At 41.0% G+C, this 26,848-nt stretch overlaps 1 protein-coding gene across 6 annotated transcripts in view; it reads right to left on the minus strand.

The window, feature by feature from the left end:
* Nucleotides 1-26,848, minus strand: part of shank3a (SH3 and multiple ankyrin repeat domains 3a) — a 624,660-nt gene that overhangs the window by 312,006 nt on the left and 285,806 nt on the right. For all 6 annotated transcript variants that reach the window (XR_004562245.1, XM_034176660.1, XM_034176659.1 and 3 more), the window contains 2 exons: nucleotides 6,475-6,552; nucleotides 5,931-5,997 (listed from right to left, as the gene is read on the minus strand). Coding sequence is in view for 5 of the 6 variants with exons in the window: in XM_034176660.1 (XP_034032551.1) it covers nucleotides 5,931-5,997; nucleotides 6,475-6,552 (145 nt within the window). In the remaining variant the exon portion in view is untranslated. The remainder of the gene's footprint in view (nucleotides 1-5,930; nucleotides 5,998-6,474; nucleotides 6,553-26,848) is intronic.

Here is a 26,848-nt window from a genome sequence, read left to right on the forward strand (position 1 = left end):
GCTTTGTATGTCACATGACATGGATTGTGTTACATTGCATTTAGAGTGCAGTTTGGTTCCATTTAGAGTGCAAATTTGGTTCCATACCTTTGGTACCATTGCACTCTGCACACGTGCATGCACACATGCATGTGTGAACACATGCTTGTGCATGCACATGCTTGCGTGCGCGCGCGCACACACACACACACACACACACACAACGCACACACACAAGCACACACAAAACAAATCCACTGCACAGTCTGGAGGCTGTTGGCAGGAACTTGGAATGAAAAGCTGGACTAATTTCTGACATGATTTTTTTTCACTGCACTGAGGATGTACACAGTCTTTTTTTTTTTTTGCTAGTACACGCGTGCACAAGCACTGACCCGGTTGCATGTGTGTGCGCGGGGTGGATTCGCCTCATTGAATGGTATGCTCCAGCTTTCACCTCATGAAATATTCGTATCAATGAATTCATAAACATTCATTATTTGTATAATATCTGTGGTTTCTCCAAAAATATTAGTCCTATCAACGTTCCATTTTGGCGGTGTTCATCCTTGACCAAAAATACATAAGCATACCAAACAGTACGAGGGGTATCGTAAAGTTTTAGTTATCACCCGGACGTTATTCATCTATGTCGACGAAATTTTGTCAGTGTAATCACTGGTCCTCATGTACATGATGGTGCAAAGATGTTCTCTTAAGTCTGTTTATTTTTTTTACAGGTGGCGCTAGATGTCACTAACCTGCAAGATGGAGAAGACTGAGGCTTGCAACGTGATTAAGTTCCTGCATTTGTAGGGTTACAGTGCCTGGCAAATCCATGATGAAATGAAGCCTGTCTATGGTGATGATTGCCCTTCAAATGCCACTGTTGTGAGATGGAAAAGGAATTTCCAAACTGGCCACATGTCCCCCACAGACGAGCCAAGAACTGGACGACCATCACTCATGGACAGGGTGGCCACAGTAAAGAAAGTGGAGGATCTTATCTTGGAAGACCGACGAGTAACCATCCACGTGATCATGCATGAGACTGGTCTTAGTTACGGCAGTGTGTGGAAAATTATTCATGATGAACTGCACATGTCTAAGGTATCAGCACACTGCGTTCTGCGCTTACTGACTCCTCTCCAAAGGCAAACACGGCTTGACCTGTTGAGGCAAATATTGACTCTTTTGGAGCAGGATGAAGAGGATTTCTTTGGTCGTCTGGTAACTATGGACGAAAGTTGGATCTATGTGTATGATCCAGAGACCAAAGAGATGAGCAAGGAGTGGAAACACCCCCGCCCCCAGGAAGGCCAAGGTGCAGAAGTCTGCAGGGAAGGTCATGCTGTTAGTTTTCTGGGCCTGTTGTGGAGTCATCCTCACAGACTATCTTGCCAAGGGTCAGACCATCACTAGCACATACTACTGCACACTTCTGAACAAGTTGAGATGCTCTGAAGAAGAAACAACGCGGTATGCTCACCAAAGGAGTCCATCTCCTTGCCGACAATGCACCCTCTCACTCATCTCAAGCTGCTTTTGTGGAAGCAAGGCGATGTGGCTATGAAATCTTGCTGCATCCGCCCTATTCTCCCGATCTCGCCCCAAGCAACTTTTTCTTGTTCCTAGAGATGAAAAATCCACTGCGGGGTCAGCGATTTGATGACACAGATGAAGTCATTCAAGAGGTGGAACAATGGATTTCAACGCAATCTGAGGATTTCTACAACGGCGGCCTGTGGAAGGTCAAGAAACGATGGGAGAAATGTGTGACTCTGGATGGTGACTATGTAGAGAAGTCTTAAGGACCACAAATAAAAATGAAGTTTCTGACTCATTTACTTCATAGCCATAATTAAAACTTTACGATACCCCCTTGTAAATGTCAGGTCTCCACAATTTGTCCATGTTCGAAATTGCACGCATGCATGCACAGACTTATTTTTACACACCCACAAACACAGACGTGGTGGAAGACATCAAACGCACTGAAATTTTCTAATTTTCCATTACTTTTATTTCTTTTATATTTCATTTTTTAAATTCTCTGTCCTTAGCTTGACGCACCATTGTGCAATCCTGCGTGTACAAGCAGAGTGTACATGTGTCGTGAACCCACCTATGTAAAGCGTGGCTGAATACTGGGACATATAAATTGCAGAAATTGTGCTCAACTTTAGATCAGATTTTTTTTCTGAACTATGTGCAATCTCATATTGCTTCCTTACAATAGCCATGCACCATCACTATGCCTGATCAAACCTCATTATGTAGACCACCACACCTGTGGGTACACAGTACTGGAAAATTGGTATTTAAAAGAATGTGAGAGCTGGGTGTGAAAATTACAAATGTGTCGGGTGGAAACTAGCAATGGATATTGCATTGTGCTCTGTGCCACTTTGCACCAGGTAGAAGACAGGGCCTTTTATTTTGATTGCACTTACAAAAGGTAAAAATCTACTGAATCACTAACTGTGACAGCAGCCCTCATACATCATGATGAGACGTACGTGCAGTCTTTTAGAAATGGTGAAAGACGGACAGTGAGAAATCAATTTTGTGCAGAGACTCATTTTTATACAATATATAAACAGGAATAATTTGTATGATATTACAGAGAGAACTTAGACTGTAACATTCAACACATTCTCACTCCCAACTCGTCACATATTGAATGAGCATTAATGCGTGACGAGTTGAGAGGACCCTTCGCATCATTTAATGACAAGCTGGGAAACGCGAACCTTTACCTTAACCATGACCATAACCCAAACACAGATGAATATTCCCCAATGAAGCAGATGCTCTAAAAATGGCATTTCCCTGCGTGACAGGAAATGATGCGATGAGGATATTTCATTTTATTATATGGCTACAATGCTATGCGTGATTGGCTGATTACCGATCTGATATTTTCCCTTATCGGACTGTTTACCATGACAACTGGTCCGGAATGTGCATTTTCATTACAAACCAGGAAGCTAAAAACACGATTAGAAAAACCAAGTCGGACATGAAAATATTCCATAAATATCTAAACAGTATCGGAAAAAAAAACCAGATTGAAAGCTTACCACCTAACGAATGGACCATCTGTTATGCTAGTGGAGGTGAAGAAAACAAATGGGTCTGACTATGACCCCAACACTGTCAGCAGCTTTCATATTCGGGTGATACTGTAACATTGCGTGTTTATATATATACGAGGTCTGTGAGAAAACTATCCAACCTTTTTATTTTTTTCAAAAACTATATGGATTTGAATCATGTGCGCTTGCATCAGACAAGCTTGAACCTTCGTGCGCATGCGTGAGTTTTTTCACGCTTGTCGGTTGCGTCATTCGCCTGTGGGCAGGCTTTGAGTGAGCACTGGTCCACGACCCTCATCGGATTTTTATTGTTTAGGAATGGCGGAGCGACTGCCGCTTTGTTCCATGAAAATTTTTTCCGAAACTCTGCCAGACAGCCAGATGGAAACCATTTGGAAGATTCAGATGGCTTTCGGTGAAGATTCTATCGGTATCACACGGATTAAGGACCATTAAAACGGGATTAAAAACGGCCCACAGCGGCTATCGACAGGCTGGAACGAGCAGATCACTTCCAAATTTAAGGCTCTGTTGATGCAGGACGTCGTGCAGACGGATTAGCGCGTCGCGACGCAGCCTCTCATGACACGGGACAAACAACACCTCCATGTTGGAAGTCTCACAGGACAAGTTGGAACATGCCCAGCTGTTAAACAATTTCTCGGATACTCACTTGACTGAAAAGCCACCGAAAGTCGTCGGAATCTTACGAATGGTTTCCAACACGGAGGTGGTGTTTGTCCCGCGCCATGAGCGGCTGCATTGCGACGTGCGAATCCGTCCGCACATCTTTCATTACAAAATCTCCTTTAACAGTGGAATGTGCCGATAAAGTGCTGATCCTGACCTCTTCTGAAACTTCTCTGCTAGTCACACGACATCCTGCATCAACAGAGCCTTAAATTTGGAAGTGATCTGCTCGTTCCAGCCTGTTGATGGCCGCTCGGGGCGCCGTGCACCCTCCGCCGCTGTGAGCCGTTTTAAATCCAGTTTTAATGGTCCTTAATCCGTGTGATACCGATAGAATCTTCACCGAAAGCCATCTGAATCTTCCAAATGGTTTCCATCTGGCTGTCTGGCAGAGTTTCTGAAAACATTTTCATGGAACAAAGCGGCAGTCGCTCCGCCATTCCTAAATAATAAAAATCCGATGAGGGGGCTGGACCACTGCTCACTCAAAGCCTGCCCACAGGCGAATGACGCAACCGACAGGCGTGAAAAAACTCACGCATGCGCACAAAGGTTCAAGCTTATCTGATGCAAGCGCACATGATTCGAATCCATATAGTTTAAAAAAATTTAAATAAAAAGGTCGGATAGTTTTGTCACAGACCTCGTATAATAGCCATATCACAAACAAATTATTAACCTCGCTTACTCGGTTAATAATCCTTTAGTATATGTCCATGTATGCAGAGTGACAATAAAGGCCCTTTCAGAGGGGACCGAGCTTTTTCTGTTGTGGCTCCAAAGATGTGGAACGAGTTACCGCTCCACATCAGGCAGGCCTCTTCACTTTCTGTTTTTAAAACTAATCTTAAAACCAACTTTCATGTACTGGCTTTTAACCCAGAATGAGATTCTCGATCTGTTTTGGCTGTTTTAACTGTTTTTACTTGTTTAGTTAATTTTTTTTTTTTTGGGGGGGGGGGGGCTTGTTTTTATTTTTTTTTGTTTTATTTGGTTTGTTACCTTTTATATGTCCCCTTGTGTACAGCACTTTGCTTCAGCTGCAGCTGATTTTTAAGGTGCTTTATAAATAAAGTTGATTTGATTTGATTTCTTCTTTCTTTTCTTTCAAGCATAAATATGTGATGAGTAGTGAGAATACGTAGCAACATCATAAAAACTTGACTTTTTAAGCATCAGCCACACCCAGAGCTTTCTGTTTTAATAGAACACACTACAAAACTGCAAATGGTAGGACAGGTAGATCAATTGACAAGACGTTAGCCTGGCAATCTGTAGAACTGAGTCTGAATCCTGTTCATACTATCAGCTTGTATCATTGGGCAAGACACCCAGTCTAAATGATCTCAGTCCACTCAGCTGGAAATACATAGGTACTGGCCTTGGCTGGAAGAAGTAACCTGCGTTGGACTTGCACCATGTCCAGTGGGAGTCATAGACTCTAGTTTGCTTCATGCTACAGAATCCAGACATAAGGACGGTATCAACGGACCTGAGGGCCCATATAGGACTTTAACTGCAAATGGCCTAATTTTACACCATCTACCATCTACTGCAACAGAGGGCAGCAATTTCACTGCAAATACCAGTCTGCCTTTTTCTTCATCTGCATGCAGCACACGAGAATGCGCCTATGGCATAATGTGGTGATATATTTGCAAGACATATTCTTTCAGGATAAACAGACCATCAATAAAAAGAGAAATAATGTGATTCAGCCCAGTGGCTGTTACAATAAATATTCAAATATTTGAAAGCGATATTCCAAATGGCCCTGTGACAGACTGGCGTCCTGTACAGGGGGTACCTCACCCAGCCCCCCGTGACTCTTGGAGTACGCGGTTGAAGATTAGTGTGTGTGTGTGATTATTCCAAATGATGAAGGCCAGTGCATTGTGTTCTGTCTACACTAGATGGCAGAGTTTTCCTGTATGTTCATGTAAAAGAGAAACCAGTCTTTTTAGGGCTCTGCTGAATTCCTCACACCTGCTCTACATCTATATTTCTGTTTGCATGACTACATTTCTCTTCAGTATCCAGTTTTATTCTTTTGGCATTTCCACAGACCATGGCAGGCCGTCTCCCTTCCAGTGTGTCCGAATGTTAAACCTGCAAAATACTCAGTCATCAATACTGAGATTTTTTTCTCCGCTGTCAACATACCAATGTCTGATGCTTTGTGGACCTTTATGATTTCAGCCAGATCAAAGTTTCCTGCAATAATTGCCACCTAAAGGTGGAAAACACAGAAAAGCAAATTACACAATGTGGAGAACAAAATGTGAAGCAAAAAGAAAAAGGAATAAATTTGGAATGATAAAAATGCATCTAACTCCCCGCAATCTACATCAATATTTTTTCCTCTTATAATTAATACTTTACACAGTTCATCCTTTGATCCAATAAATAATAATAATAATACAAATAATAATAGTAAAACCCTGTTTGTGCAGTAATTCTGAAGGGCAACATGTGGACCTGTGTCCAAATAAATTCACTCTTTCAGACGCAGGGAGTCTCCCCAAGAGGTGTTAACACTGGTTAATCAATCAATCAATCAATCAATCAATCAATCAATCAATCAATCAATCAATCAATCAATAAATAAATCAAGATATTCTATTTCTAAAAATTAGACAATGCAATTTATAGCATTTAAACTCTTCAGCAATTGCATATCACATAAAGTGGAGGATGACAGACAAACCTGAAAAGCAGTCTGGCTGTTGTAGTTCTTTATTTCTTTATTGGCTCCACGGAACAGGAGAACCCGTGTGCAGCTGTCCTGAATAACACAGAGGGAAAGCTTTGATGAAATGATGTGACTGATTTTACAACAGGCAACTGTAAAAACAAAACCCTGCAAATATACACAGTGACATGCAAAGTTTTACTCTTAGCAGTGACAGTCTATTTACATTAACTGAGAGGTTTAAATGAGCTTTGAGGATCTTGTTGTAAATGAGCTTCAGCACTTCACTTGGATCAGTTGTTGCAGTCTTGTTTGGAAGTCCTCCAAACCCCTGCATAACAGTCAGATCTTGAGGTCTATCCAGATTAAACTTGGAATACTGAGCAGATTGAATCCTTTTGGTAATCTCATGCACAAACCAGTCCTTTCCATCAACCCTGCAATTCTACAGGAGTCCGCAGTGTCTTCCCGCAAGAGCATATTGGTATCATCAACCTCAGGCTGTTTCTATAACATCATCTCTGTCACAAATTGACCAAAATTAACACATATAGCTCTGATAGCTTCCAAGATTATAGCCCAGAATTTCCCTCTCGGGTAAAAATAAAATAACAATAACCAATCTCCTTAGCTACACCACCAGTATTGGAGAACCATGTCCAGCAGGGCCACTCTGGAGCTCAAAACCAGACTCTAACAAAACTCCTGTGTCAATGAGCAATGATCCATTTTTACCATGGTTGTCAGACCTCTGGGGTTAATACAGTACTTGTAACCTGCCCTGCCATGACACTGAAATTACCCATGACCAGAGCAGTGACACATCTGAGGCAGTTATCAATCACCAAGTGAAGCTCAAAGTAAAAACTCTTTCTCACTGAGAAATCAGTCACCAGAGCAGGAATGTACAAAAAACACCAGCGATAACACCCAAAGAGTACCTAAACCAGAGCTTCATAATGTACTTGTTGACAGGGGAGATATCTGAATTCATCATAAGGAGCTAGTCCACCACAGGTATGGTCAAGGGAGCGATCGGACCTAAAGTACAGTGCATCCACAAAGTATTCACAGCACTTCACTTTTTCCACATTTTGCTATGTTACAGCGTTATTCCAAAATGGATGAAATTCATGATTTTCCTCTAAATTCTACACACAATACCTCCTAATGACAACATGAAAAAAGGCATTTTGAGATTTTTGGAAATTTATTTGAAATAAATACTAAGAAATCACACGTACATAAGAATTCACAGCCTTTGCCATGAAGCCCAAATTGAGCTGAGGTGCATCCTTTTTCCACTGATCATCCCTGAGATGTTTCTAGAGCTTAATTGGAGTTCACCTGGGGTAAATTCAGTTGATTGGACATGATTAGGAAAGGTACACACCTGTCTACATTTAAGGTCCCACCATTGACAATGCATGTCAGAGCACAAACCAAGCATGAAGTCAAAGGAATTGTCTGTAGACCTCCAAGACAGGATTGTCTCAAGACACAAATCTGGGAAAGGGTACAGAAACATTGCTGCTCTGAAGGTCTCAATGAGCACAGTGGCCTCCGTCTAGCCCGACAACCGGCCCGGCTATGAATTAGGCCAGTGTCGGAGACCGAATGGTCGCCCTAGAAATTGGTCCCCCCGATGACGGGGTTTGCGGATTATCATCTTGTTTCTGCTTCAAACTGCACTCCAGTCATCATCTATCTCAGTAACAGACATCTGAAGCTTTTATACAACAATCATTTCCATATAAATTCAGAATTATTTAATGCTAAAAGGTGGCAGAAGAGATCACAGCGCCCTGGCTAAATGAGCTGTTAGCTGATGCGTTCACTGCGTGTTGGTCATTTCAAAGCATTCACTGAGTTTCTGCTTAAAATGGCCTTGTTTGTTCTTAAATGTGACTTTAGGATGATTTATGAGGTTTTACCTTTATCATCTGATGGTTAATAATCCCATTAATCCATTTGATTGCTTTGGGTGAAGAGATTCTGTCTCAGATGTGTTGCTGTTGCCCGAAATGACGCATTCGCAGATGCAAAATGCAGACCGTTTTTTAGGGGCGGACCATTCAGTCTGCGACACCGGATACTGACCTCCATCTTGGCGTGAGATTTCCCACTCCAAAATGACCAATAGGAGAGCAGTGCTCATGCCACATCAATGTGAGGCTGACGTATGGACTGACATTAGTGTCTGGGCCACCAACCAATCACAGGCTAGGAGACAGAGGCCAGAATCTGGCGCAATTCAGGGCCAGTTGTCAGGCTAGCCTCAATCATCCATAAATGGAAGGAGTAAATAAGTAAGTAAAGTTTATTTGTATAGCACCTTTCAAGTAAAAATCACAAAGTGCTGTACAGGAATTTAAGAACACAGAAATAAAAATACAGAAACTAAAAACAGCAACAACATAAAACTAGTTAAAAGCAAGTCTGTACAAATAGGTCTTGAGCTTCTCTTAAAAGTTCCAACAGAGTCCATGGAACGTAGGTGCAGTGCCATTGCATTCCACAGTTTGGGTGCCACAACCTCAAATGCACAGTGCAAGTACAGATCCACCAGGAGTGTTCTTAGAGCTGGCCACCTGTCTAAGCTGAGCAATGAGGGAAGAAGGGCCTAAGTCAGGGAGGTGACCAAGAACCTGATGGTCACTCTGTCAGTACTCCAGCATTTCTCTGTGGAGAGAGGAGAACCTCCAAGAAGGACAGCCATCTCTGCAACAATCCACCAATCATGCCTGTATGGTAGAGTGGCAAGACATAATGCTGCATTTACACATAGGCAGGACGCGTTCTGAATGTCATATTTGAGTCATTCTTGGCACATACCTGACATTCTTAATGTGACTTAACGCATCTGAATAGGTTTCTTAATAGTGCGTGTTGGTGTGTGATAGTCATGATTATTGTGAAGCATGTTTTTGGCTGTCAAAAAATCTTCCAAATATATCACGCACCATCCTCATTTCGCCTCATGTTGTGGAGGTCACAACTGAGCATGTTGATCCGTCTTGATTAGTGGTGATCCTTAATAGAGCATCACAGTGTTCTTCTCTGACATGCGCACAATTAAACTCTGCTGCACTGCATTTAGTTTCATTGCTGCATGATGCAGCAATGGACAGTGGACAGTGATGCCGAGTTGGCTAAAAGTCTCATTCCAATGCTCCTCAGCATGCTCCTGCAGGTGTTCCACCTGCTGCTGCTGTACCTGATGTTTGGGAAAACGAATGAGATGAGAGCCGCGTGGAGCCACACATCTGGCTCTCTCCGTCTCCTCCTCTTTGTGCCACTCCATGGCACAGTGCCCAACTAAGCATGCCATCATAAAGTTCTTCTGCTGTGGATTAATCTAGATTTTGAGGAGCAAACTGGAGCAATCTGAATTGTTCAGCAGCTGATAGTTGGATGAATATGGGGGTATGTGTGCAGACAATTTGCCTCACTCACAACGTGACAGAACGTAACAATGTACTGTTATGCGCAATAGTGCGGAACAGCGCACAACAGCGCGAAACATTATTCTTGACCGTGCGTAATGATTCCTGATAATTCGCCAGCAACATGTGCCTTAATCATGCATTAATCGTGCATTAATCGTAACACGTGGTATTCCTGAGGATACCTGATGCCTCTGCCTCAAATCATCACATTCGTGATCAGTGGCCAAGAATGTATACTTCGTGGCATTCATGACTTGTCGTCGTTATGTGTAAACGCAGCATAAGTCGCTCCTTAGTAAAAGGCACATGACAGCCCACTTTGACTTTGGCTGGATTTTGAACCAAGTATCCTCTGGTCTGGTCTGGTCAATGAGGATGATCCAGCCTGCAGGTGCTTCAGTGTTGAAGACGTCAGCAAATGGAAAAGCCTAAAGGGATGCCCATGTTTCATCTGGCTGTAGCAGGTATAAAGATGGTTACTTTTGAGAGGGGGAGATAGGCCGGTTGTTTGCCCGGGTGACTGCCATCCAGGATTCAAGGCAGTTCCATTCAGTGGTGGATGCAGAAATGTGTGGTACCACTGAAGGGTCCAGAGTGTTCTTTCTGAAAAGCTGGTATCTTTCGAGTGCAAGAATGCTCACAATGATGAATGAGCTGATAGTTACAGCTCTAAGGAAATCTCTCTTTCCCCCTTTGTTGCTGTTGCATTACTTAATTTTCCTTATCGGATCAATAAAATGCTGTCTTACCACTCTCTTTAACTCATGCACATACCATTTAAATAGAAGCTTTCGTTAGTCAAACAGTCAAGTCAGGCATCAGCCAAATCTTTCACTGACAGTGAGCTCAAAGATATGATGCAGTAAAAGAAAAGCAGACACAGCCAATGACAGCCAGGATGCAAATCACTCAGCCTTTTTTTTTTTGTTATCACAGGTCCAGAGTCTCAGTAATATAACAAATGACAGTTATTATAACGGGCATTTTTTTAATCAGGTTCGAATCTCATTCAAACCTACGCCTGCATTCTTGACTCCTTTCTGAGAATTTAATGTCACAAACTCGCCTCAATTACACTGCAACTAAAAAATGTCTCCAAAAAGTGTTTAAAAAAAGGATTTTAGATGACAAAAGAATCGCACTATTTGTCCATAAACAGATCTCTCTTTGTGTCATTTAAATGCCATATTATTTTATGTATTAATGTGCATATGCACACCCTCTGGCAAAGAAAATAGATTGATAAACAAGGTTACATGTGCTCGCTGGATGTGGGTCGATATCTAATTTAACACACAGAGCAGAATTAACAGGAGTGGCTTTGCTGTAAAACCAACACAGTGACTCTCCTGACGCTTATCTTTATTTAGGTGCATGCAGATTAATATAATGTTTGGTTCGATTAAAATTAAAATCATCAAGCTGGGAAAATATAATGAACCAATTATGTATAACACAGATATAAGGATGTGGGGACATCAGAGCGTCCTCTACTGGTAAAATGCAAAGACAAGTGCTATGCATGACAGCTCTGAACTGTTAACTGTGTATAAAGAACTTGTGTCACCTGAAACAGAACACACAGGCTACATCTTAAAAGCAAGATGCCGCAATCTGTAGTGTACACAAGTACTCAATAGGCATTTAGTAGCAGTTGACCAGTGTCTGGATGATATACTACCTCCACAACGTCAAAACAGACTACACTATGCTATCCGATGAGGCAGCTTTAGCCTGGAAACAGAGGAAGAACTTCTCGGGAAAGAAGATAGCAGGCATACATGAGAAAGGCAGCAATGTCCATGGGGCTGTGGTATTATCTAAATATACATTTATTAAGTACCAGAAATTGTAAAAAAATAGTCTTCTGTTGCAAAATAAGCATGTTTATGGCATCCCTGCGTATGTAAACATGTGGGTCAAAGGACATGTTTAGATGGCGGTGTTGTAGCCCACCCCTGCTAGTACAAGTCCAACAATTCTAATCAGTCATATTTACATAAGAAGAAATTCACTACTACATGTCGACACACAGACATACACATCAATATACTATTCACTTATAATTATATTTATATAGTACCAGATCACAAGAAAGTCGAATCAAGGCACTTTACGCAAGTAAGGACTAACCTTACCAACCCCCAGAGCAAGCACTAGGCAACTGTGGTGAGGAAAAACTCCCTATAAGGAAGAAACCTCAAGCAGACCACGCTCTTGGGGGTGACCCTCTGCTTGGGCTGTGCCATATATACCTATATACATACGTATATACTTTACATACATAAATATATACATATATACATACATATACACAGTCACTTATATACATATATACATATACACCTACCCATATCTATATATCTACATACGCATACACATACCCACACATTCAAATATACAATAAGCCCCACTTATAAATTGAACATTCCCTATAAATCAAATTATATTTGCTTCTTTATGATACTTAGACATGATGTTCTTTTTGAGTAGTTTCTTAAATCTTACTAAGGTACTACTCATTCTAACCTCTGTTGAACATTTGTTCCATTTCCTCACCCCAACCACAGACACACACAAAAAAAACCCTTTACATTTGTTCTTACTGGTGGTTTCATAAAAACTGCACAACCTCTTAAACTATATCTGGATTCCCTCAATCGGAACAGACTCTGGACATGTCTCGGTAAGGCTTGGTTTTTCGCTCGAAACAAAGTTTGAATTGTAATGTAATCGACCAAATCTATGAATTTTAATAAATTTAAAGACACAAATAGAGAATGAGTTGGTTCACGATAATGTTTATTGCAGATGATTCGTATGGCTCGTTTTTGCAAAAGGAATATTGGATTGATATTTGATTTGTAAGTGTTTCCCCATGACTCAACACAATATGTCATATATGGTACCATCAGAGAATGATATAAAGTAAGTAACCCTTCTTGTGGCAGTACGTCTTTGGCTTTATACAAAATGGCTATAGTTTTTGACAATTTTGATTTCACGTAATTTATATGTGGTTTCCAGCTAAGTTTATTATCAATTATAACACCTAAAAATTTATTCTCTGTTACTAACTCAATTTCTTTATTGTTTATAGTTAAATTTTTACATTTGGGTGCCTGTTTATTTCCAAATATAATACATTTAGTTTTCCCAAGGTTGAGTGACAACTTATTAGCGTCAAACCAAACCTTAAATTTTTCCAGTTCTTTCTCCACTATGTCCAGAAGCTGTTCAAGATTTTCACCGCTACAGAACACAGTTGTATCATCCACAAAAGGGACACATCTCAGTGAACTCGACACCCAACTTATATCATTTATATAGATTATGAACAACAAAGGACCCAGCACTGAGCCCTGCGGCACCCCACATGTGACTTCCCTGAGTTCAGAATTTGTATTATTGAATTGAACATACTGAAATCTGCCTTGTGAATAACTAGCTATCCATTCATATGCCAGACCTCTGATTCCGTATTTCTGCAGTTTAGTTAATAGTATTCCATGGTTAACTGTGTCAAACGCTTTCTGTAAATAAAAAAAAAACACCTATTGTGTATTGTTTATTGTCAATTGCAGTTGCTATACTTTCCACAAAGTCCATCAAAGCATGTGACGTAGTTCGAGACCTTCTGAATCCATATTGTTCTTCACAAATGATGTTATGCTTCAGTAAATAATCATTTAATCTTTTAGCAAATATTTTTTCCAAAATTTTGGAAAATTGTGGCAGGAGTGATATAGGTCTATAATTAGAAAATGTGTGTTTGTCACCAGTTTTAAACAGAGGAATTACTTTGGCTATTTTCATTTGAGAAGGAAATTTACCAGTACTTAGTGACATATTGCAAATATAATTGAACTGTTTTACTATACAATCAATAACTTTTTTTAATAAAGCCATATCCAAATTATTAAAATCAGTCGATTTCTTACTTTCTGAACCATGAACCAGATCAAGTATTTCCCTTTCATGAGTACCACCAATGAACACTGAAACAGATTTGTTAAACGTTGAATTATTTACCCTGAAGTTATTAGTTGATGAGTCAATTTTACTGGCAAGATTTTTACCCACATTAAGTATTCATTAAAGTGTTCAGCAATAGACTCGTTATCAATCGTGATGTAGTTGTTACTCTGAAAAAAATGAAGGATAATCTCTAGTTACTCTATTCTTTTTTACTATTTCATTTAATATGTTCCATGTGTTTTTGATGTTATTTCTATTTTTGACAAGTAACTCATTATAATATCTTTTTTTACTGAGTCTCATGATATTGATTAACTTATTCTTATATGTTTTATACTTACTTACAGCTTCCTTAGTTCGTAGTTTTATGAATTGTTTATATAGTAAGTTTTTCTTTTTACATGCCCTCTGAAGCCCCTTAGTTATCCATGGTTTGTTGCTTTATTGATTTCTATATATTTTGTCAACAAATGGACAGTGTTACTTTTCTACTCATGAATTTGATATTGCTTCGATACTTACAACAACCCTCCAATGCAAAGACTGAGAAAACTGGCAAGTGATCACTGATATCACTGACCAGTAGTCCCCCACTAAGATTACCGGATATAGCGTTAGTTAAAATATTGTCAATGAGAGTTGTTGAGTCCATAGTTATTCTGCTAGGATGAATGATGGTTGGAAACAGTCCTAAACAGTACAAGGTGTTTATAAATGAGGTAATTTGTGGATGATTGTGAGGGTTTAAAAAAATCTATATTGAAATCTCCACAGACAAATAAATGCTTATTTCTGTTGATTTTGTTGTACATTCCTAAGATAATGTCTTCAAAGGTGTCAATATTTGTCCCAGGAGCTCTGTAAATACAAGTAACAACTATGTTTTTGGAGTTTATAGATGTAATTTCTATGGTAACACATTCCATGATGTTGTCCACTGTAAATGACATGTTGTTAATGAGTTTACAGTTATAATCTGACCTTACATACAATGCAACGCCTCCGCCCCTTCTCGTCTGCCTATTAACTAGGAACAATTCATAACCATCAAGATATACCAGATCTTTATTATCCTCATTTAACCATGTTTCTCAAATTGCAATAACTGAAAAACTTTTTTTTGGATGTTTTCAAACAATCATTAATACTGGACAGATTCCGAGAAAGACTTCTGCTGTTGAAATGTATAACTGAAAAATCTTCATCATTGATTTTATAATTTTTGAATAGTTCTTCTGTAAAATATTTGCACTGTCTCACAATATTCTCACTGAAAAATGTATCAGGATCATTTTCAGATTCGAAGGGGCAGTTAGCAGAATTATTATAATTAAATGTATCTAGACAGAGCTCCTGGGCAGAAATAAACGGATCATTATCCTTAGTCATTATGTCTCTCTTGTCTCCGGGTGTAGATGATGTGGATGAGTGGGTTGCTCCAGTCTGCATCATGGTGCTGTGATGTGTTTGAGTCCTCGTACCTATTGTTCATATTTGTCCAGCTCCTCGATGTTCCTTATTGCCATGACTTTTGCTTGTTCTGGTGATCCGTTCAGTTTGATGAATATTTTACAGTTTGAAGTCCATGTGTGCTGGATTTTTCCGTTTCTTTAAGAAGCGTGCTTTCCTGGCGATGTCGGCGTTCCATTTGGTGAGATGCTCATTGATGAATACGTTTGTTGATGAATCTCATGATGACGGTTTGTTTATCACCGTCATTTCTCTGGGCCAGAGGGTGGCACACTTCAATGTTATTTAAATCCATTTCTATACCTTTAGATAGGAGGAACTCAGCAACCTGTTTTTCCACAGAGCTGACCTCCTGTTCACTGGGCTCCCCTCCGCTCTCATCTGTTACCGCCCGTGCGAAGGACCGTGGTTTGATGTTAAGACCTGTGATGATGATGTCGCTGATTCTGGTGTACTGCTCCAATTCAGCCACTCTATTTTCCAGCTGCACCAGACGCCGGTCTTTCTCGGCGTTCTGGAGCCGTAGTGCCTTCACCTCCTCCACCAGATCCATGATTGATTTCTGTTGCTGCTTCACAACAGAAATCTCCTCTGATAGATAGTCCAGAGATTTTTTAATGTCGCCTTCCTCCGCCGTCAGAAACTTCTTAGACCCCATGGTCGGCTTGTGGGCTGCTTGGCCATCATTGATGTTAACAGCCTGTGTTGTTTGTCACCGGGATGGATCTGTGCTGCGCTGGTGCCGTGCGGCCTCGGTGTTTCCGTGCTGATGTATCCGCGGTGGCTGCACGAGGCCTCGGGGAAGTGGCACTCGTGACGTGCGGCTTTAATGATGCAGCGCGCGGCCTCAGTGAATTCACCACGTTGGGCGGGCCTCGGACGTTGTTGCTGTCCAGTCGCGGGGCTAAATTGCTGGTTGAGGTGGTATTCCCACCATCCGGGTTGGCAAACACCGGCGTGGCAGATGGCAACTACAAACACCACCTCTGAAAACTCAGGTACAAACTTTTTGCAGCTCACTCTGACGACACGCAGCTCTGACTGACTGACGCAGCTCTCGTGTGGTGCATGCACCAGTTTATGTAATGGTTGGTTAGTACAGTGCATCCAGAAAGTATTCACAGGCCTTCACTGTTTCCACATTTATGTTACAGGAGTGTTCCAAAATGGATGAAATTTATTTTTTCCCTCAAATTTCGACACTCAGTACCCCATAATGACAATATGAAAAAGCTTTTTGAGATTTTTGCAAATTTATTATTAAAAAATAAAGAAATCACATGTACATAAATGTTCACAGCCTTTGCTGTGAGTCTCAAATTTGAGCTCAGGTGCATCCTGTTTCCACTGATCATCCTTGAGATGTTTCTACAGCTTAATTGGAGCCAAACTGGGGTAAACTGAGTTGGTTGGACATGATTTAAAAAGTCGCACACCTGTCTTAAGATAAGGTCCCACAGTTGACAGTGCATGCAGAGCACAAACCAATCATGAAGTCAAAGAAATTGTCTGTAGACCTCTGAGACAGGATTCTCTCGAGGCACAAATCTGGGGAAGAGTACAGAAACATTTCTGCTGCTTTGAAGGTCCCAGTGGCCTCCATCATCTGTAAATGGAAGATGTTCGGATTCACCAGGACTCTTCCTACAGCTGGCCGCCCATCTACACTGAGAAATTGGCGGAAAAGGACCTTAGTCAGAGGGGTGACCAGGAATCTGATGTTCACTCTGTCAGAGCTCCAGCATTCCTCTGTGGAGAGAGGAGAACCTTCCAGAAGGACCACCATCTCTGCAGCAATCCACCAATCAGGCCTGTATGGTAGAGTGGCCAGATGGAAGCCGCTCCTTAGTAAAAGGGACATGGCAGCCCACCTGGAGTTTGACAAAAAGGCATCTGAAGGACTCTCAGACCATGAGAACCAAAATTGTCTGGTCTGATGAGACAAAGATTGAACTCTTTGGCGTGAATGCCAGGCGTCATGTTTGGCAGAAACCAGGCATCATCCCTACAGTGAACCATGGTGGTGGCAGCATCATGCTGTGGGGATGTTTTTCAATGGCAGGAACTGGGAGACTAGTCAGGGTGGGGAAAAGATGAATGCAGCAATGTACAGAGACATCTGGATGAAAACCTGTTCCATAGTGCTCTTGACCTCAGACTGGGGCGACAGTTCATCTTTCAGCAGGACAGTGACCCTAATCACACAGCCAAGATATCAAAGGCGTCTGGACAACTCTGCAAATGGCCCTGAGTGACCGAGCCAGAGCTCAGACCTGAATCACATTGAACATTTCTGGAGAGCTCTGAAAATGGCTGTGCACCGACACTTCTCATCCAATCAGATGGAGCTTGAGAGGTGCTGCAAAGAGGAATGGGCAAGATAGGACATTTTCAAGACGACTTGAGGCCAAAATTGCTGCCAAAGGTGCATCAACAAAGTATTGAGCAAAGGGTGTGAATACTTACGCACATATGATTCCTTAGTTTTTTTATTTTTAATAAATTTGCAAAAATCAAAAAAATAGAAAATCTTTTCTTCATGTCATTATGGGGTTTTGTGAGTGGAATTTTGATGGGAAAAAAATTAATTTACTCCATTTTGGAAGACAGCTGTAACATAACAGTATGTGGAAAAGGTTAAGCGCTGTGAATACTTTCTGGATACACAGTATGAATACAATTAACTGTAATTCCTAAATGGATGATGAAATATTTTTGTCAAACCCGTTGAATCAATGCTGAAAGTCTTCACTGCCTGATTGATTAATTTTAAACTTATTGTGGTGGTGGTGCACAGAGACAAAATCACAAACCTTTTGCTCCCAAAATACTTATGAACATGACTTTAAGAAAAAGTGTGGGTCAAATGACCAAGAACAGCAAAGTGCAAAGCAAATATACTGTATAGTGTACATTAAAGCAGCTTTTTATAAGCGAATTTTTAAAGCCAACTGTTATTGTGGCAAATGTCACATTATTGGCCGTTTCCTTCACTGCAGTATTAAAATCTATGAGCTCTGGGATGTCTGACATTCACACCAAGTTATTGAGCACTTTAAATGAATAAAGCATGAAAATAAATAAAGATTTCCACTTACATGCATGTCAAATTGACTGACCATTCATGCATTGTTGTCTGTGCCTTGTCTGCGATGTGAACATGCAGTCTTCTTAAATGAGATGCTCATCATTTTCTTTTGTGATTTCTTGCCATTTAATGACTAGCTATGCTCATTTCCACATCCAGCAGGTATACACATGTGCATGAGCACGCATGTGTGCACATAGGTACACACAGAGAGCCCAATTACATGTCTGGGCCATCTGTCTAACACTACAGCTCCACAACGTCCTAAAGGAATTCATTAAGAAAAACAAGAAAATCAAATCAAATCAATTTTATTTATATAGCGCCAAATCACAACAAACAGTTGCCCCAAGGCGCCTTATATTGTAAGGCAAGGCCATACAATAATTATGGAAAAACCCCAACGGTCAAAACAACCCCCTGTGAGCAAGCACTTGGCGACAATGGGAAGGAAAAGCTCCCTTTTAACAGGAAGAAACCTCCAGCAGAACCAGGCTCAGGGAGGGGTAGTCTTCTGCTGGGACTGGTTGGGGCTGAGGGAGAGAACCAGGAAAAAGACATGCTGTGGAGGGGAGCAGAGATCAATCACTAATGATTAAATGCACAGTGGTGCATACAGAACAAAAAGAGAAAGAAACAATCAGTGCATCATGGGAACCCCCCAGCAGTCTAAGTCTATAGCAGCATAACTAAGGGATGGTTCAGGGTCACCTGATCCAGCCCTAACTATAAGCTTTAGCAAAAAGGAAAGTTTTAAGCCTAATCTTAAAAGTAGAGAGGGTGTCTGTCTCCCTGATCTGAACTGGGAGCTGGTTCCACAGGAGAGGAGCCTGAAAGCTGAAGGCTCTGCCTCCCATTCTACTCTTACAAACCCTAGGAACTACAAGTAAGCCTGCAGTCTGAGAGCGAAGCACTCTATTGGGGTGATATGGTACTATGAGGTCCCTAAGATAAGATGGGACCTGATTATTCAAAACCTTATAAGTAAGAAGAAGAATTTTAAATTCTATTCTAGAATTAACAGGAAGCCAATGAAGAGAGGCCAATATGGGTGAGATATGCTCTCTTCTTCTAGTCCCTATCAGTACTCTAGCTGCAGCATTTTGAAGTAACTGAAGGCTTTTCAGGGAACTTTTAGGACAAGCTGATAATAATGAATTACAATAGTCCAGCCTAGAGGAAATAAATGCATGAATTAGTTTTTCAGCATCACTCTGAGACAAGACCTTTCTGATTTTAGAGATATTGCGCAAATGCAAAAAAGCAGTCCTACATATTTGTTTAATATGCACATTGAATGACATATCCTGATCAAAAATGACTCCAAGCTTTCTCACAATATTACTAGAGGTCAGGGTAATGCCATCCAGAGAAAGGATCTGGTTAGACACCATGTTTCTAAGATTTGTGGGGCCAAGTACAATAACTTCAGTTTTATCTGAATTTAAAAGCAGGAAATTAGAGGTCATCCATGTCTTTATGTCTGTAAGACATTCCTGCAGTTTAACTAATTGGTGTGTGTCCTCTGGCTTCATGGATAGATAAAGCTGGGTATCATCTGCGTAACAATGAAAATTTAAGCAATGCTTTCTAATAATACTGCCTAAGGGAAACATGTATAAAGTGAATAAAATTGGTCCTAGCACAGAACCTTGTGGAACTCCATAATTAACCTTAGTCTGTGAAGAAGATTCCCCATTTACATGAACAAATTTTAATCTATTAGATAAATATGATTCAAACCACCGCAGCACAGTGCCTTTAATACCTATGGCATGCTCTAATCTCTGTAATAAAATTTTATGGTCAACAGTATCAAAAGCAGCACTGAGGTCTAACAGAACAAGCACAGAGATGAGTCCACTGTCTGAGGCCATAAGAAGATCATTTGTAACCTTCACTAATGCTGTTTCTGTACTATGATGAATTCTAAAACCTGACTGAAACTCTTCAAATAGACCATTCCTCTGCAGATGATCAGTTAGCTGTTTTACAACTACTCTTTCAAGAATTTCTGAGAGAAAAGGAAGGTTGTATATTGGCCTATAATTAGCTAAGATAGCTGGGTCAAGTGATGGCTTTTTAAGTAATGGTTTAATTACTGCCACCTTAAAAGCCTGTGGTACATAGCCAACTAATAAAGATAGATTGATCATATTTAAGATCGAAGCATTAAATAATGGTAGGGCTTCCTTGAGCAGCCTCGTAGGAATGGGGTCTAATAGACATGTTGATGGTTTGGATGAAGTAACTAATGAAAATAACTCAGACAGAACAATCTGAGAGAAAGAGTCTAACCAAATACCGGCATCACTGAAAGCAGCCAAAGATAACGATACGTCTTTGGGATGGTTATGAGTAATTTTTTCTCTAATAGTTAAAATTTTATTAGCAAAGAAAGTCATAAAGTCATTACTAGTTAAAGTTAAAGGAATACTCGGCTCAATAGAGCTCTGACTCTTTGTCAGCCTGGCTACAGTGCTGAAAAGAAACCTGGGGTTGTTCTTATTTTCTTCAATTAGTGATGAGAAGTAAGATGTCCTAGCTTTACGGAGGGCTTTTTTATAGAGCAACAGACTCTTTTTCCAGGCTAAGTGAAGATCTTCTATATTAGTGAGACGCCATTTCCTCTCCAACTTACGGGTTATCTGCTTTAAGCTGCGAGTTTGTGAGTTATACCACGGAGTTAGGCACTTCTGATTTAAAGCTCTCTTTTTCAGAGGAGCTACAGCATCCAAAGTTGTCTTCAATGAGGATGTAAAACTATTGACGAGATACTCTATCTCACTTACAGAGTTTAGGTAGCTACTCTGCACTGTGTTGGTATATGGCATTAGAGAACATAAAGAAGGAATCATATCCTTAAACGTAGTTACAGCGCTTTCTGAAAGACTTCTAGTGTAATGAAACTTATTCCCCACTGCTGGGTAGTCCACCAGAGTAAATGTAAATGTTATTAAGATATGATCAGACAGTAGGGAGTTTTCAGGGAATACTGTTAAGTCTTCAATTTCCATACCATAAGTCAGAACAAGATCTAAGATATGATTAAAGTGGTGGGTGGACTCATTTACATTTTGAGCAAAGCCAATTGAGTCTAATAATAGATTAAATGCAGTGTTGAGGCTGTCATTCTCAGCATCTGTGTGGATGTTAAAATCGCCCACTATAATTATCTTATCTGAGCTAAGCACTAAGTCAGACAAAAGGTCTAAAAATTCACAGAGAAACTCACAGTAATGACCAGGTGGACGATAGATAATAACAAATAAAACTGGTTTTTGGGACTTCCAATTTGGATGGACAAGACTAAGAGTCAAGCTTTCAAATGAATTAAAGCTCTGTCTGGGTTTTTGATTAATTAATAAGCTGGAATGGAAGATTGCTGCTAATCCTCCGCCTCCGCCTGTGCTACGAGCATTCTGGCAGTTAATGTGACTCGGGGGTGTTGACGCATTTAAACTAACATATTCATCCTGCTGTAACCAGGTTTCTGTAAGGCAGAATAAATCAATATGTTGATCAATTATTATATCATTTACTAACAGGGACTTAGAAGAGAGAGACCTAATGTTTAATAGTCCACATTTAACTGTTTTAGTCTGTGGTGCAGTTGAAGGTGCTATATTATTTTTTCTTTTTGAATTTTTATGCTTAAATAGATTTTTGCTGGTTATTGGTGGTCTAGGAGCAGGCACCTTCTCTACGGGGATGGGGTAATGAGGGGATGGCAGGGGGAGAGAAGCTGCAGAGAGGTGTGTAAGACTACAACTCTGCTTCCTGGTCTCAACCCTGGATAGTCACGGTTTGGAGGATTTAAGAAAATTGGCCAGATTTCTAGAAATGAGAGCTGCTCCATCCAAAGTGGGATGGATGCCGTCTCTCCTAACAAGACCAGGTTTTCCCCAGAAGCTTTGCAAAAGACAAAAAACACAAGACTTTTATAACAGTCCTCATCACAGTGTTCTTAAAGTGATCACATCAGGTGCATCGAATCCACAATGAGCCACATTACATTCTTTATATTAGCGATGGTGCTCAGTTAAGCGTGAACATAATGACAGATGGTTTCTCTCATGAGATGTTGATGTGACTATTTTCTCAGCAGAATTACTGAAGCCGAGCTTACATTCCCAAATGATGTAACACGTGACTTTTGCACAGAGTGGACACTAATATCTACAGCCGATAAGATCCTATGTTCAGTGCTGAAAGCATGAAAAGCAACATTTATTTCTCATTGACGTGGGAAATTTTTGGTGTTGTCTGATCACCTCCAGTTAAACATTTAAAGGACCACAAAGGCCATTTAAGTCCAATATACAAGTCCAATTATGTTACTGAAAACATTTCCAAAGCATTTAAAAGAAAAGTGAAGATAAACACATATTTTTCAACTTTTCCAGTTCCGTTTATGTTTTTTTCATTATGGTACACTGTTGAATTTACCTGCAGATACTTGAAACTTCTTGTAAAGGGTGATAACATCACAGGAAACAGTTTGATTATTATGTTTTTTATTTCCCAGAATTAACATATTTCTGTTAAACATGTGGAGAGATATACAGAGTTTTCCACGTGAGTTATTTTGCTCCTGCAAAGAACCAATGAATTTCACATTCAGCTGAGTTGTAGTGTTATCAACCAGTTGAACACAGAAGAAAAAAAATTAAATCACATTTATTTGAATGTGTTTCTTCTGAATCCATGTTATTATTTATATGCATATGTCACAGACATGAACAAGCGAAGCTCGTCAGCATCTCACCATGTTATTTTGGTCCTTCATTTTGAGTAAATGCTTCAGGGGAGCATTAGCAGGGCAAAAACCTTTCATATTCTGAGGGGGCAGAGCTCCCCCAGACCCCCTGCCTTTTTAAGCATTTTATTTTACTTGCCTCTTACATGCCTGGAAAAGCTCCTCGCTATCTAACCTTGTCCTTTAGGTCATTCAGATTTTTTTCAGTAAAATTGTTTTTGGGAGCAAGAGCATGACTAAAACCTTTCAGCTTCTGGAGAAGGCAATTAAATTAAGAAACACTGAGGAGCAGTGTAACGTTTCATTGAAGTGGTACAAATGACATGTTAGCGCATTGAGTCTGAATGTCAGCCATATTTCACAATGACTCACGCGAAAATCTCTGCATAAATATTTCGTGAGTGCCACTTGAATGCTGTGCAGCTCTCTTGTGAATGTCGAGCGCAGCCTTCGCAGATACAAGGATCTACTGATTTGCATTAGATTTCTAATGGATGTCGAATACTACTCGCAGCTGAAATGATGAAAGTTTGTGCACAAAGTGCTCAGCTGGCATTATCCTGCTACTATGTGAATAGATGCTGTGGAAATTCCACTGACTCTACCCAGTAAGGCATTTTGTATTTAATAATAAAATTAATAATAAATATTACAAAGTTTAGCATGACTCCATGGAGGAGCAAAAATACAACAGGAAGAAAACTGTGAACAAGGCACTCACCCACTTGTAGAATAATTTCCTACAGGATTAAATATGTAATGTCCAGTGGGGAAGAGCTCCTTCTGGCACCATCATGCACAGATCGCTCACAATACCAACCACAGGAGTCCACACCATTGAAGAGCTCCTGGCTGGCACTGTTATGCATGGGTCATGAATAAATGCCAGCCTCAGGATGAAATATGTAATGTCCAGGAGTCCACACATTGAAGAGCTCCTGTCTGGCAGTACCACATACAGATTGCATGCAGTCAGCAGCTGCATGATGAAATATGTCATGGCCAATGGAGCTCCTGGCTGGCACAGTCATACACAGACCATGCACAATGTCCTCCTGTGGACAGATGCTCTCCTTGGTTCTCAGAAATAACTATCATTCACCCACCACTGTGCTGAAGCCCACCTCTGTGTGTGGGCTTCTGCTGAAGTTTGCTATAAAAATTAAAGATAATCCCAGTTGGAGTAGGTGTGTGTCCAGCCCAATGACCACGCATGTGTGGGTCAGCAGTTGAGCCGTGGCTGCTGGACTCCCTCGGCTGCTTCCAGAAGTGCTGTCTCTCTCCAATCATCTTCGCTATTTTGGCATGCTTCCAGGGCAGCTCATATGTGTCTCCCACTGAGAATGTTAGAGCCTAATATGTGTCTCCAATCAGTCACAATGTAGTTTCATTCATTGTCAGCCCCTCTCACGATTCTCTCACATTATGAGGCATCACAATGATGAATCAGTGCACATCCAAAAAATGTCAGATTTCAGTTCCCAAATGTTCTGATAGCCATCTGCGGAAGTCCACACAGTTTGTCAAATTCAGCCAGTGGCACCGAGTGTGATGCACATGTTCAAAACCCTCCAGGCGCCGTGGAGATGGGACACCTATCCAACAGTGGTACATGTGTAATCTGAGGATCATCTGACCGCAGTTTACATATTCTGATGGTGGCAAATGGGATCCAACATGATTTAAGCGCATACGAGGGAACCTTGAGATGAATCTAGCATGGCAAAGCCTGCAGGTATGACCTGCACGTGCCACGTATAATAATGCCCCACCCCGGAGTGCAAAGGAACTGTTGAAATGTATGTGGCATGCTTCATCATGATAATAAGTATGAATTATTCTAATGTACAGTGAATGTGAACAGCGGCTATCAAACCGAAAAGACCATGCGCTACTGTGCGCATGCTGCTGGAAATCTGAACAGGCTGTTATGTCCACAATAGACTTTACAGTACAGATATTTGTCCATTCTTTCTCATGGGCAACGTAAATAATATGAACTACTGTCTCCATCATAACTGTATATAACATGCGCAGCTGCGCCTCTCCGTGGTGTGCAGTAACGTGTCATTGCACGCATCAAGCTTGGAGCTAAACAGATCTCACACTGTAATAAATGATCACCTTCTAACTCTGTAGGAGATATGACATGGAACTGTTGTGCCAGGCCGTGACAGAATTGATAAACATGAATCTCACCTCCAACAGTGGTCCAGGAGTGTTTCACAGTGCAGACGTGGAGGTGGGACGCAGACTGTGGTTAAAATCCTCTCACCCAAAATAAAAAATAAATCCCATGTGATAATCCAACCATCGTGGTGTCCAGAGTTGCGGTGTGCTCCTGAAGTGAGCAAAAAGGAAAAAAGAAATTAAAGTTACATGGAAAGGCTCTGTGTGACGCAGGGGACAGCATGGCCCAATGCCAGCAAACTTTCATCAAAGCTGTCCAGTGGCACTAAGCGTGTGTGCCTCACGGCTCATGCAGTCTTATGCATACACATACACACACACACACACACACACGCACACACACATAGACACGCGGCTGAGTGATAATTGCAGCCCCATCCAGACGTTTGGATATCGGGCAGTCTGCAGCACCTTTTATGGCTGTGTCTACCTGTTGTCTACATGCGCTTTGGATGTCATCGTGTAGGTGTGGATGAGGTAAACTGGATGCATTCTGACAAGGCTGACCATGCCTCTTTTCCTCCCAACTGTGTTGGATTATGACAATATTTGCCATGTCGGGCATGGTTCCTGCCAGCCCAGTCTCACGTTTTTTTTTTTTGTGCTCCCGTGACAAAATGAGTCAAATTTTCGTGACAGGGTTTTTTGTTTTAACTCACTAACCATAACCCTAACCCTACTCCTACCCCCGACCCTAACCCCTTAACCATAACCTAATCTTACTCTTTCCCCCACCCTAACCATAACCACCCCCACCCCCCCCCCCCCCCCCCCGCTTCACTTTTAATTTCGTGCAGCCATCACGGAATGAATTAGAACAAATTTGTGCTGCCGTGATGAAAATGAGGTGCTTTTCTGCTGCTGGATCACGACTTGCCGTGAGACCAGGTTGTTCCTGCACATTCTTGCTATGTGTCACGGGGGCTTTAATTTCACCCATCAGTGTTGTTCCCACTTTCCATTACCTACTGTGTTATCTCAGGAAAACCTGAATCATTCAACTACCCCTGTAGTTCTATCTAAAGGCCGCTGTCTTAAATACAGCCACATCTCTAAAGCTAATACTTCACTAAGTAAACATTGATGATAAAACATGATGACCCAGTGAGTCAACTTTTCAGACCAATAATCTGCTGCTGAATATCTCATTTTGTCATTCATCCTCTCTGTCTCTCTCTGTCCACTTTGCTATTGCTCAGCTTCCCTGTTTCCTTTTATATGGATATATTGATCTCTGCCACTGTTCTACCAGCTTCTTGGTCAATTCTGCCACCACATTTCTTTCTGTTACTCTACATAATCACATAGGCTACAACTCTTTCAATACTGCCAACCCCTGCTAAGACACAGTTACTGAAATTGATCAGCTCAACATGATGTTCTGCTTCCACTGATGACAATAACAGCCCTTCTCAACAGTGGAGGCACACAAGTGCAAGAGTAAGATCTATTACA

The sequence above is a fragment of the Thalassophryne amazonica genome, chromosome 8 (genome assembly GCF_902500255.1).
Source record: "Thalassophryne amazonica chromosome 8, fThaAma1.1, whole genome shotgun sequence".
NCBI lineage: Eukaryota > Metazoa > Chordata > Actinopteri > Batrachoidiformes > Batrachoididae > Thalassophryne > Thalassophryne amazonica.